Source organism: Falco naumanni, chromosome 9 (assembly GCF_017639655.2).
Source record: "Falco naumanni isolate bFalNau1 chromosome 9, bFalNau1.pat, whole genome shotgun sequence".
In the NCBI taxonomy this organism is placed as follows: domain Eukaryota; kingdom Metazoa; phylum Chordata; class Aves; order Falconiformes; family Falconidae; genus Falco; species Falco naumanni.
Window position 1 is genome coordinate 155403 of NC_054062.1, and position 13998 is coordinate 169400.

Here is a 13998-nt window from a genome sequence, read left to right on the forward strand (position 1 = left end):
AGGTTAATGGTGCTGCATAGTGGGCTGGCCTTCATCCCTGGCAGTGCTTGTCTTAAGGAGAAGTGCGTTGGTGTGTGACCTTTGGGTTCTGTTGCTGCCACAGGAGTTCAGAGAGGAACTGCCTTAACAAAAAACAGTCTTTGGAGAGGAAGCAGTACGTATATATGCTGTGCATGTTTATTTGGGGACAAAAGGATGTTACAAAGGTATGTTGGGGGGGAGGAGCGTGCGAAATGTGTGTATCATTTGCAAACGTGTAGAAAAACAGATTTGAAAGCAAACTGCTTTTCTTCGTTTCCACCCGAATCCCTCAAATATACACACCTTTTTTTGTTGTTTCGTGATGCTGAAAGGTGACCTCATTCTCTCTTCCTTTCAAGAGGTGAGGACATTTTATGTTGCATTATGAGTACCTAGCCTTGACATCTCTTACAGCTGAAGAAACTGGTAATGTGTAGAAGATCTGGATCATGGTTTTAAATGTGGTGCTGGAAATGTGAGCTCTTGCTCAGTCATCCCTGGCCAGCAAAAAGAGTACATTGACTGAAAGCTGCATCACAGTATCATCCCCTTGCCTCTGAAGTCATGGTCTGGTTTTACAGAGGCTGATTATTCCAAAGCCTTTCCACCTGAAAATACTGTTTAGAGCAAATATTTTAATATTAACTCTAATAAGGCCCAAAGAAATCTTCTCTGAAACTGTTTGTATGCGCAAGTGAGCGGTAAAGGAGCCAAAAATTTATTTTCTGTAAAGCTCAACTATAAATTCCTCCTGAAGTAGCTCCTGTGATTCTCTGCAGCACCAGGCCACTGCATCCGTTACGCTGAATGTGAAACTTAGTGCCATCAACTAATTTTTATCATTCTGTGCTTCATCAGAGTTAAGGAACTTAGCTATAAAATATAATCCAGTTTATACAAGAAGTGATAAGTAAGTGACATATTCAAATGAAGTAATAAAAAAATTCTAGACTTCAAAATGTTTTTATTTTAAGGTCCAAAAACCTCATTGGAAAAACTTCTAAACTGTTTGAAGCTTGCCAAATGCATTAAATGGCCAGGAGAAACAACACATCACTGGGGCTCTTGTACAAAAATTTTTGGGTTTGGAATGTACCCAGTTTTACTTACTCATCTGCTGCCTCCTCTTATTTGGGACCAGTTAAGATAATTTTGGAAACCGAGTGTCTACTCCTGTATATGTTTAGCTCAGATTTGCTTTGCTTACATCCAGCCAACGAGCTTGCTCATGAAAATGAACTCTGATGGCTTAATGTTTGCTGGATCTGCCTGGAAATGTGTAATAATGGATTTCTTGTTTTTCTGCTTCAACAATAGAGTCAAGGGACAAATTCCTGAGTTGCACTATTTAAAACAAAACCAAAAAAAAAAAAAAATACAGCTGTATGAGTGGAACTGGGGCTATTGTAGAAGTCAGCTGAAACAATGGTTTGATCTTAGGTAGATGAAGAGAATGGGCCTCACAAATGGACATTGATCTGTAGCAGCTGGGACTTGAGGAATGGGTTGGGAGACAGGCGAATGTTACTCTTACAGCTGTCTGCCTTTCCGTGGCTAACTTTGTTTCTCTGGTAAATTTGTGTTTGTAGTAAAGGCTATATTCTTTTCCACTCGTATTTAATGTAGCTATATATAAATGTGTGGATGATAAAGTTTAATAAGCTAGATAGCACTTGGGCAGAAAATTATTGATATGGCTTCTTGGAATTTCATTGCAGCAGGTACATTCTCTGAAGTTATATATGCATCCTTTACAGGATTTAGTGGACAGTTAAAACATCAGGGGAACAAGCACAGTTGAAAATCTGTCTTTTATTGGACTTATTTGGTTACAGTTGCAGTCTTTTCCATTTGATGCTACTGTTTCACCTCCTGTTTGCACTCAGTGCCCCATATTCACTCATTGCGCTTGAATTATTTTTGTCAAAAGAATGTGAAGGGAATCAAGGACCAACCACTGACTGCTTGCAAAAGAAATAGCTGAATTGAGGTGAAATAAATTATTAGGTGAGATTTGCTAGCTGGACAAATGGGAGGGAAGCCTATTTCTTTGAAAACTGAGATTTGAAACCTGGCAGAATTTTCTACCTTCCAGTTATGATTGCTAAAATGTTCCATGATCGGGTATTTCATGGATTTATTGTCAGGAAACTATTGTCTTCTTGGAACAGTTCAAAGAATAACCCTGTTCTGAACTGTTTTTAATGGGAGCACACTTAAAATATGCTAAAACTATTTGTTGTGCTTTCCCTGAAACACCTCAAAGTGCTTTAAGTAGTTTTTAAAGCAGGCTTTCTCTCCCTTTTCTTAAAAAGAGTTATTCTGAAATTGAGGAGGTGACTGGAACAGACCACTTTCTGGACACTCACAAGACTGTTCAAGGCTAGGTCAGCAACACAGGGTGAGGAAGCTCTGTGAGTGCCTGGAAAATGAGTGCAGACTTAGGATAGTTTAAATTTACAAAGTCAAGTCCTGAGCTCACTCCAGTCGATGGCATAGCTCTCACTGGAGCAAGCACTTGAGCAGCAGAGCTCTGGCTGGGTAAATGTGAAGTAGATGAGAGGGGAGCAATGCTCCCTGTCCTGTGCCCACTTGTTGAAGGTGCATGGGTGTAGGGAGCTGGGTAGGAAGGGAAGAGGAGGAAGAGTTGCTGTATGAAGGCCAACAGCAAGGAAGGAAAAGGCAACTAAAACAGATGGGATAGGCAGTAAGGGAGTAATACTGGGCAGCAAAACAGATAACAGGAGGCCTCAGGAATTGTAAGGGGAGGAATCTGAAAATATAAAGGAATCACTCAGGGACAGATTGTTCTAGGGAGAGAAGTGAGGTTAATTGCCCGTTGCTCTGATATGCTGGGTAGCAAAGCAAATCATCTGTGTGGGTTAAAATAAGAAGGGAGTCATGTCTCAGCTGCTACCTAGGCTCCCCTTTCCTTGTGCACTTCATGCCAGCACAATTCAGGGAAGTGTAGATAAAGGACTTGGTAGAGAGCACAGGGGGAGGAGGAGTTGAGATGTTTTGTCATGATTTTGTTGACTAAGGCCTGTGAAATGAGACAAAAGCATGTTGGTTTGTTGGTTTTGTGGGGTTGTAGTTGTTCGGTTGTGGTTTGATTTGGGGTTTTTTTTTGTCGCTTCCCTTTCCCCAAAAAGTACTGCTAGATGACAGGTCTGTAGTTCATTAGAGCATAGTAGGTGCCATCCAACAGGGCATACAGTGGAGCAAGAAGAGTGTCCACAAGCATATGAGAAAATGCACATGCCTATTAAGTGGGCTAGTAGAGGGGCAAACTTGTTTTGGTGTTTTACATGCAGTACAAAGAGAGGTTGTTCATGGATTGCAAAATAGTTCATGGAGATAGCATGTTGAAACACAAGAAAATAAGAGCCGCAGCGTGTACACTGCAGACTTATGCTTGACATAGATTAAATGTTTCACAAAACGGGAGTAAACCAAAAGCTGAACCGTCCATAGGCCCATATGCTGATGTTCTGGTGCTGCCTACTGGTAAGGATAATAAAATGAGGAGTAACACAATGCAATTTAATGTGATGATATAAATAATACATTTATTTTGGTACTTATTTAGGCAAGACAGCAAGCCCAGCTGCGACATCAAATGGCAGAAGACAGCAAAGCAGAATATTCTTCCACTCTACAGAAGTTCAACAGTGAGCAGCATGATCATTACTACACGCACATACCAAACATCTTCCAGGTAAGGGCTGCTAGCACTGATCTAGAGTAGCTCATCATCTTATGGTAAGAACAGAGGGGCATATTGCACATTGCCTCAATTCTGTGACCTTGTCTTTCACTTTTTGGTGATTTTTGTCACTGTTAGCAAATTTTATATGGAATCTTCCAGCTGAAGAGATGAAGAGCTTGACAGGATAAATTGTTCCTTTCTCTTAGACTAGATATCTAGTGATCAATAATATATGAGGAAGGTGACATTAAATTGTCATGACAGATTACAATAGTCTTTGGAATCCTCACAGTCTTGCTCTGTTAAACTCTTGTGTCCATGCAGCTGGGGAATGAGAACATTATTTGCATTGTTGGGGCAGGTGTCAGCTGGGCATCATTACATCTGCAAAGCCTCATAGCCCTTTGTAACCTGTCTTCAAATCGGACTTCGCGGATGTTTAAATTTAAACCACCAATAATTCCGCAGTAGTGAATGTCAAAGAGATTAAGCAAGTTTGCTGATTATGTCTTGGGGTGCCTAAAGAAAGACTGAAGGGAAAGAACAAAGAAGCCATCAGGTTTATACTGACTGAAAATCTGTGTTTGCACTTGACTGAACGAAGAGAGATTGTTAATGTAGTAGACCAGAAGTTCCAAATGCCTGTTCCATTGTAATGGGTCATAATCATCAGAAGTGGTACAACCTTTTTAAGGGAGAAAATGCCACATGCTTATCTGATGAGAAATAACTGATACTTATATTTAGTGTTAGATCTGGTAAGCACTCTGATTTGTAGGTGAGCATGCTTAAATTACTGCAGATGTATCCTTTTCACTACCAGGGCACCAGTAAGCTCTAGTGCTTTTAGATGTTGAAGTAAGATGTTTTGTAAAGAATTCATGTTGCTTGTGGATCAGTCAAGGCAGTGGGGGTTAAGTTGACAACATTCCATAAGATTCCTGCAGTTTAAGGTGAAACAGGCTGTTCCTGTTCGTGTCCTTTTGTATCCTGTTATAATCTGTCATAATAGTGTTACGCCATATCAGGTTTCCCTCTGTTGTTAATGAAAGGCTTATGGAATAGATGCTGGAGATGGTGGTGCTGAATCCATTGAGCAACAGGGGACATGTTGAGAAGCCCTGGTGTGAACAATACATGATGTATAGGACTGCCTGTAAACCAAAAATTACCTTCTAGGGAAAAGGAGAAGGGGGAGACATCAAGATTTTTGTTTGCCTGGATTATGAAGTGGAATGCAAATAAGATCATTCAGAACATGCGCAGAAAATGAAAGAATTTACTATTGCAGAAATTCTTTTTAAAAGCCTTAGGAGCCATCCTTACAGAAGTCTAAAGCTGAGGTTTTGACAAATCAGCATTTTTAACATAAAAAGTTAATTGAAAAATTCTCAGTAGTAGTAACAGATTACTTTTAGAATGGTATTTGGATGTTTGAGGGAGCAATATTCCTTAGTGCTTTCATGAAAACAGCTGCCCTAGTTTGTTCTTGAAAATATATTTAAACCATAAATTTTAAAGAAGCTGATGTGTGCTGGGGAGAAAAATGGGTTGAAACTGAAGTTAATCTTGATATTTGAGCTGAATGAAATGTAATGTTTTAGAAAATACAAGAGATGGAGGAAAGAAGAATCGTGAGGATAGGGGAATCCATGAAAACTTTTGCAGAGGTTGACCGCCAAGTGATCCCGATCATTGGAAAGTGTCTGGATGAAATAACAAAAGCTGCGGAATCAATTGATCACAAGAATGTAAGTGTTGCATTGTTTGGATTGTTGATTGTCATCTTTAGTATTGATCACTTACATATGGAGAACTTAAATCCTGGGCTGTTCAGGCTGCAGCACAAGAGCTTTATAGTCATAGAACTAAACCAAAATATAGCTGCTTGTCCCAAGCTACTTTGTCTGAGGCAGGATGTGCTCAGATTATTTCCCAAATCTCCTTAACATGCAGAAATGTCTCTACTTTTTCTTTCTCTCTGTCTCTTTTTCAAATATTCTATCCTTTTACTAGGATCATTACTGTTTTGAAATACTGTAATCGAAGAATAGGCTTCTGCATAGAGTAAGGAAGATGGTGGACATAATTCCAGATACCTAATAATCACCAATTCTTACTCAGATGGGAGTTCTATGTCTAAGTGTCAGAAAATGGAATGTTGAAGAAATGTCTTCATTCTTATAAAAATAACTACAATGGAAGTGTTGAAAGTGTTTGCTACAAAAAATATTGCAAGCAAATGGCAAAATTCCTATCTTTCTTTGCTATTTGAGGTTTGCTAGCAATTTGTAAATAAGCTCTTCCAAATCTTGATTTGTGAACATCGTTGTAGGAGTAAAAACATGCCTTCCTGATAAAAAGGCTGATAAAGGGTTTGATTGAACTTCCTGATGTACAGTTACCACAAGGGCAAATGTGTGTTCGATTTTGTTTTCAGAATGATCTGCTTCCTTTGTAAATGAAGTCTCTGCTTGCTCTTTCAGCCCTTCTCATGGATCACATTAGTGCTCCAAATACAAGCAGCGTGTGTATTGCTGGCTGCTTGAATTTCCCATACAACTTTTTCATTGGAATATTTTCTGAGCTATTCAATGCCCAGAGTCTGCCATTAATTGGCAGTGTAAGCCTGAGGCTAAAGTTTTTAAATGAATCCACTACTTTCTGCTCAGCAATTGCTCTCACAGAGAGAAGCATAAGAAACCAAGGAATCTGAAGATTACTCCTTAGGGCGAGAGAAAGCAGAGTAGGGTGTTAAAGGAAAAATTTACACAGACGTGGGTACCACTAGGTTTGCTTTAATCACAACTCAGAGTTCGGCCACCACCTCAGTGAATGGCAGAGAACCAAGGGATACAGCACAGCTTATATACACTTATCAAATCATTAGTTAATGTCTAAAGTTTTTTGAAGTTTCCTTTGGTATTGTCAGTTCTGAAAATCCATCACCTGATTGTTCCAAGTGATTCATCTATTTGGTTCCAGTCCCTGCCTCGGTTCCAAGCTCCTCCTGGGATCATGATCTTCTTTCTGCCAGCTTTAACTCACACACTCCTTCAAGCACAGTTAGTCTTTGAACAAGCAATTCCTATTCACATACACCAATTTCTCTAAAAACACCTGTGTTTCTGAGAGCACCTGTGTCCACAAATTGATCATCTGTTGTTTCTCTGTTCTGCCACCGATTAACTGGACTGGGTGTTAAACCAGCCTTGGATTAGGGCTACGCTAGGGACAAGGCGTGGTTCTGCCACTTAGCCGCTTCAGCACATTAAATTTCTTAGTTAAAAATACATTTTCTTTAACAGGGGCACAGATTCCCATGTTAGAACAACATACCCTTCTTGAGATACAGCTTTTGGTGCTGTGTGGTGAAATTGTGTTGGGGAGATTCATATCTAAGCCTATGCTTGAAGCTTCAAGTGAGGTCTTAGCAAAACACGCCCAAGACTTAAGTTAGGTGTTTGAATCACCATGAATTTTATATTGAAGTTAGTTTCTCTCACACACAGGTAGGTTGGATTAATGGCTCGTGCACCAGTATGACATTAGAAAATGGTGGCTTTGAGCTTTTATAACTGAGGGATCTCCTATAAACACCATGCTAACAACAATGTATTTAACCACATTTGTCACATCTGAATAATTACTAAGAATTTAGCATATTCTGTCTGGAAAAAAGTTTTGTCCATAAAGAGTTCTTTTTCCTGAAATACCATCAAGGATTTTTTTTCTTCATCTCTGGAACAGTAGTTTCTAACTTTCTTGAGTCTAATAAAAGTGATAAGCTTGTTCTACCCTGCCATGCAGGTCCTGTCACTTTGTAAGGATGACCATAGGTACACACACTAGCAATTTAAAAGCTGTATTTTCTCTATTTCTAGAAAATGTCCTGCTTTTGCCACTAATGCTGAGTGTTACAGCAGACCTTTTCTGTCTCAGCCCTTAATGTTCTAAGTAGTACGTTTGAGCTCTCTTAGGCTACCATCAGGAGAGTGCCTCCTTTTCCTCGAAAGATTCAAATTGAAGGTTGTCTCCCTTTACTAATGTTTTTCAGGTTTGAAAGACTTTCAGTAGGAATGTCAACTAGATCTTTGTTGTAGTCGACCTTGAAAATGAGGTCAAGATTCCAGGGAAGTTGAATGCAAGGACAGCTGGTGGTAGTATAACTAGTGCAATGGTGAACAAAACCAAGAGCCTGCTGAGCAGGAAAAGCTTTGTGTGAAACTCTAGGCCAACACAGGCATGTGTTTCCCAGCTGGGAGGAGATCTCCAGGATCTGGTCAACATAAACAAAACTACAGTGTCACCAAAGTTGAAATGTATAAGGTCAGACACTGTGACACTGACAAAAGGCATTTGGAGTTTTTATTTAGTTCTTGGTATCCTTTGGATTTATTTTCACTTTTTTCTACCCAGCTATCACATACAGAGTTACTGAAGAAGGGGAGGGGTTAAGTGAAAGCTCTGCTCTTTGTACAGTAACTTCAGTTCAGAAACCAGAGCTTTAAATGGAACAACTACAACTGATACAGAAGTATTGATCAGAGGGGAGGTGGGGTGACATAGGTGGTGTGGTTAGGGAAAACACCAATTCTAGTAATTTACCTTGTATACCAAACTGTGTCAACTCTAGCTGAAAGGATGTAAGAACCTGCAATTTCTGCAGCTTCTTTTGCTGTCAGTAGAATAGTGCTAGCTGATGCTAAGACATTACTGTTTAACACGAAGAAACAAAATAAAAGCAGTACAACTTTGCACTTCAGGTAGGTATCTTGGAGCTTTTTGATAATCAGTTTTCAGCTTTGGGTAGGTTTGTTAGGAACATTGGTCTATGAAGGTGGGGTTCCTATTGTTTCTGAACCTCTATGGTTTCTTGCATCAGAATTGTATAGTACAATAGTAAACGAGTCTTTCTATAGAGACTTTGAAACTATGGAAGTGTTGGGGTACTAACAGGCTTCCTTTCTGTGGCCAGCTCTGTGTTCCTTCCCTCTGTGGATGTTAGCAGGATTCTGGAAGATCACTTTTCTTCCAGGGCCCCTATTTCATTGGATAGTCTTAAGAACCAGAACGACATATGGGACAGACGATACTTCCTGTATTCTGTGCAGCTTAAATATTACAAAGTTCTGCCTCAGGCCCACTTGCAAAATGGCCAGTCTTTCAGGTTTAGTTACTACATTTGAAACTGTGTGAATAAGATTGCTTTATGCCCTCACTGAGGTGTATACAATTCCTGCTAATAGCTATAGGAATTGTCTGGATTCAACTGGGAATACTGGTTAGTCCTGTCTTTCTAGTGCAATTATAAATTTGCTTATTTTTCATGTCCTTTTTCTAAGAAGTCTGACAACACAGAGCTTATGTTGCAAGGGTAAGCTGTAGTGACTGCTAGGTGAACCTATACAGAACTTGCTTCAGAAGACTGTAGCAGCAGATAAAATTAATTTATTATGGACTTTGGAGTTCCTGTTATGACATTATCTCTGTGATATATGGAGCATGCTAGTTATTTTTAGCTCTGTTGTAGTGGAAGGAGTTTTGACTAAATGGAAGGAACACTAAAATTAAGAGGAAAAAATGAAAAGCTCCGTGCATAGGATAAAATACTAATGGAGTATTTAATATAATCTTGTGTATGGTTTATAGCAGGGGTCCTCAGACTTTTTAACCCGGGGGCCGGCGCGGATGCAGTGGCAGGCAGTCATCTGCGGCTGCTTGGTTTCCCCCCCCCTCAGCGCCCAGTGGGGGTGTCTGTAAATACTGGGGGCCAGATTGAGGACCCTGGGGGGGCCGTATCCTGCCCGCGGGCCATAGTTTGAGGACCCCTGGTTTATAGTCTTTGCTCTCTTCCCTCTTCATCTTTCGTAACTATTATTAAAATTAAAATATTTATATCTCGGAAAGTTTTATTGTCAGCTAGGACAAGATAATGGGACATGTTGGTCTACGTCCCTAAAAGCTGTGTAGGAATTTCGCGGTGCACCCTGATAGGTTGAGGATCCTGAATCCTAGCTTTCTTCGCAATCCCTTGAAGACTTTTGCAAAGCTTTTCCTATATCTTTGGTTTACTCAGTTGAGGCTGGCCTTTGGATATGTTTATATCCCAACAGATTTATCATGAATAGCGTTTTACATATGGACAGAAGCAGAATCTTTGAAATGCCTTCAAAGCAACAAGTTCGAAGGCTAATGAGATATTTGTGTGCTGTGGCACAGTTTCTCTAATGATCTTAGAAGAAAACTGTCAGAACAGTATGAAATAAAAAGCTCTCTTCACAAGAAGTCAAGTAGATGAAGTGCATTAAAATATTTTTTTTTTCTGAGTTCATTAGATTTAAATGTAATTGGCAAGCTGAGGTATGAATTTGAGCTTACGTATAATTAATTGTTTGTAGACCCGACTAGGAAAAATGCTACATATTGTTCTTGCTTTTATTTATTTTTCCTTTTCCCTCTGTCAAAAAAAAGGGGGGGATGAAGAGAGCGAAACCATTGTACGCAATATACAGCCAGTGTGTGGCTGATTTGCATCTAGCACTCCTAGTAGTGCCACAAGGGAATGTGGCTTCAATGACAGTGTGAGGAGTTCCCAGCTACTGCCTGCACCAAGGTGTTGGGCTACTTGCATGACCTTGGACTGCTCAGTTGTTAAGTAAAGCTCGTAAGATAAGCTTCTGCGACTTACTGTAGCAGAGTTCACAGGCACCAACTTGTCAGCTTGTGGCAGTATGATCACTTGAGCTCCTTTATATAGGAGTATGTATTGGGATTTTTCCACTTGTTTGCTTATAGCTGCATGCCCAGCAATTCTATACCTTAGATCTTCATTATGAGTCACTTAAGTTATCCGTTCAGTTACTGAAGTGTGATTGCTTTTCTAGTCAGTAAAGTTAAAAATAATGAGCTCTTACTCATTTTTACCAATAGACATGAAAGAGCCTTTAAAAGATATTTAAAAGATCAGTATTTTCATTTTTTTTTTTGTGTTGGAGATGAAACAAAGAGAAGTGAAACATTGCTAGGCTGTGGTCAGATTCAGGGGTGGTACAGCTCAGTTGCAAACTGGAGTGAGGACACCTGAGTTTAGTCTTCCTAAGCACCATCTTTAGTTAACTACAATGACCTATGCTTTAATGATAGTTACGTATTTTGTATTTTCCTAAATAGGCCGTAGTCCTCTGCTTTTTGTCTGTTGGTGTTTTGAGTAATGACTGGACTCAGTGATACCTTTGCAGAATGGACTGGAGTTTCATAACAGGAATAATGGACTGTTTGAGACTAAAGCTCACCTGCTTTATTTCCATAGATTGATTGTTTATTTAGAAATTATTAGGAAATGGATTGTAGCCATTTATGCTCCTAGTTGTAATACATTCTGAGTGACATAGGTTGCAAACTTTTCTTATGTGTGGTGTGTTCTGAACTGCATTTATGGCTTCAATATCTGGTAGTATTTAACTTTACACAATAGAGTGCTTTGTTTTAGTAGGACACGATGCTGTGCCTAGGTGTTTGGGTCGGTTTGTTAGTTTTTTTCTTAAAGCACATCATGGTAGCAGAAATAGGTCCAAGAAAAGTGCTCTGATCTTGGAGCAGGAGGTGGAAAGACTTGTATTGGTCCTGAGGTCTGGAAGGCTCTTCGTTCCCAGAAATAAGAGTGGTCACTGTCGGAGTTGATTCCCACACAGACAAACTTTCTTGTCCTTGTACTGTTTTTCTATGCCACCAACCTGATGGCAGCCCTCACCTGAGGTGTTTACTTTTTACTGGATCTGTCCCATCACAGGATTCGCAGCTGGTAATAGAAGCCTTTAAATCAGGATTTGAGCCTCCAGGAGATATCGACTTTGAGGATTTCACACAGCCAATGAAGCGGACTGTCTCAGAATCCAGCCTTTCTAACTCCAGAGGGGATGGGAAGTCTGAGCTGAAATTTGGTGGCAAATCCAAGGGCAAGTTATGGCCATTCATCAAGAAAAATAAGGTACTGACTTGCAAACTTGAGCTTGGTGCTAGTATGTGCATAGTCAATAACTTCTTTCTTGTCTAGTAATCCTGGCAGTTACAATTCTTTAAAAATAATTTTAGATTTAGAAAGTTAATAATAGATGTCTTAATATGGTGTCTTGTTGCAGTCTTTGGTTGCGTAAGTTTCTTTATATCTTTAATTTTTTTTCTTGTATAATTTCTTTAATTATGTTGCCGTTTTTATATTAATTTAACTTTAGTTGTCACGTCTCTGCCATGGTCCATTTCTGCTCCTAACTCAGAGAAGGAATTGTATACCACTTACTTAGTGCCATGTGTGCGAACTAACATTGTTACTTCTGGGAAGCTTTAATGTGGCATTACTGTTTTGACTCTTCTAGAACTCTCCATAGCTTTTCATTTGCATTAGTTTTTCAGCCTGTGCACTGGGTTCAGCAGTCGGGTGGCTGGCAACAAGGAATTGCTGTGGTTCATTCTTAAGCACAACTAACGGAGCATAACTAACTGAGCAGTTGACTTTTTAAAAGACTATATTAACTTATGTATCCATTAAACCTTTTTCATTTCACTGTCATATTTTACACCATAATGCATGGCAGTATTTATCTGGGGTTACTAGAATGTGTCAGGGTGACTGGACTGAATCGGTTTTTGCTAACACTGATGGAAGCGCAGAGAAGCTTCGTTGTTTTGATCTCACCCTTGCTCTGACCCTTACCAAGCCACTTCTCCTAATTAGTGTCAAAAAAACTACCTGTTCAAAATGGGTCAGTCCTGTTGTGCTAGTATAAGAGAGAACTCAGCTCTCTGGTGCTTACATCAGTGTAGCCAGAAACAAAACCCAGGACTAATTCCTGAGCAAATTTATAGAATAATTTGTAAAAGTGAAAGTGTGATGCTCGTTACTAAGGTGTGATTTGAAAGCAGGAAGGAATGTGGTTTGTTGTTTTCCAGATAATAGAAACGCTACTGGGCACTAAGGTACCTTCCTTATCTGATCCATTTAAATTCAGGTATTTGAAAGCTGTATCCATATGCATTATTCAGAGCTGTCCACAGGGCAGAACAGGGCAATTTATGGGGATAGCACTGCATGGAAGAGTCTGCATGAGCTTCCTGTCAAAATACTTTTGTGCTACTCTTCTGTTGCTTCACTTATTAAAACTTCCATTTGTTACACTCTTCATTTAACACAACTCTTAAATACCCCTTTCTCTCCTCTTTTGAACCATAGCTTTTAATATTTAATTGTTTAATTGGGTTTTTTTTCTCTGGATTTCAAATATTGGTTTTGATGCTTATTTTTGTTTTGTGTTTTATCTTTTTATTTTGGTTTTTATTCTGTCACTTCTCCATCTCTTATACGTAGCTTATGTCCCTTTTAACATCCCCTCATCAGCCCCCTCCTCCTCCCCCTGCCTCTGCCTCACCCTCTGCTGTTCCCAACGGCCCCCAGTCTCCCAAGCAGCAAAAGGAACCCCTCTCCCATCGCTTCAACGAGTTCATGACCTCCAAACCCAAAATCCACTGCTTCAGGAGCCTAAAGCGCGGGGTAAGTTCTCCTCTGGATACCTCTCTCTCTCTTTCTTTCTCTTTTCTTTCTTTCTTGCGCTTTTATTGCACGTTCTGTTACGTAAAAACTTGTTTTGTTTTGTGAATGAATCCATTGTGTTTTATCATAACATGCAGACAAATCCAAGGAATCCCAACCTATAAAGCCATTTTAGTCAAAAACCCAACAATGAAACCACAAAAGGTACAGTTGCTGATGGAAGTTACCCATTTTGAGGGAGGAGGGATTGTCCAAAGTATGGAAGGAAAGGCTGAAATTAAGTAATACAGAGAAGTCAAAGTAATTAATTTAGTAGCCCTCTGTATGTCTGTGGCAGAGCAGGTTTGCAGGAGCACCATTCAGAGGTTTACTCTGATCCTGATGCTATGTGTTGTCACCTTAATGTGAGAAGTTTTCCTCTCTGCACGGTGGATTCAGCTCGATGTCTGTGTCAGGAGGAAGAGAGTAAGTTAGGAGGGATTCTAGAAAATAAATCTGATTTCAGTTGGTGCAAGTTCAGGCATTGCCCTGAGATGATCTGACACCTCTTGCTGTTGTAGTGGGAAGATGACTTCCCTGTATTTTATGGCCAAGTATGCTTCTGTGTTCAGCTGCTGTTCCAGACGCTTGGCCTCAGGTTGTGCTTGAAGTGCTGCAATGGTAGCTTGCTTTGCTCTTGCGAAGCTCTGGGTCTTAAGAAAACAGGTGAGATGCGAAAGAT

General features: G+C 39.8%; 1 protein-coding gene across 21 annotated transcripts in view; it reads left to right on the top strand.

The window, feature by feature from the left end:
* Positions 1-13998, top strand: part of FNBP1 (formin binding protein 1) — a 110378-nt gene that overhangs the window by 70454 nt on the left and 25926 nt on the right. For 12 of the 21 annotated variants that reach the window (XM_040605454.1, XM_040605459.1, XM_040605439.1 and 9 more), the window contains 4 exons: positions 3611-3739; positions 5335-5481; positions 11523-11720; positions 13095-13277. In XM_040605454.1, coding sequence (XP_040461388.1) covers positions 3611-3739; positions 5335-5481; positions 11523-11720; positions 13095-13277 — 657 coding nt within the window. The remainder of the gene's footprint in view (positions 1-3610; positions 3740-5334; positions 5482-11522; positions 11721-13094; positions 13278-13998) is intronic. The other 9 variants (XM_040605455.1, XM_040605456.1, XM_040605458.1 and 6 more) reach the window with 3 other exon arrangements.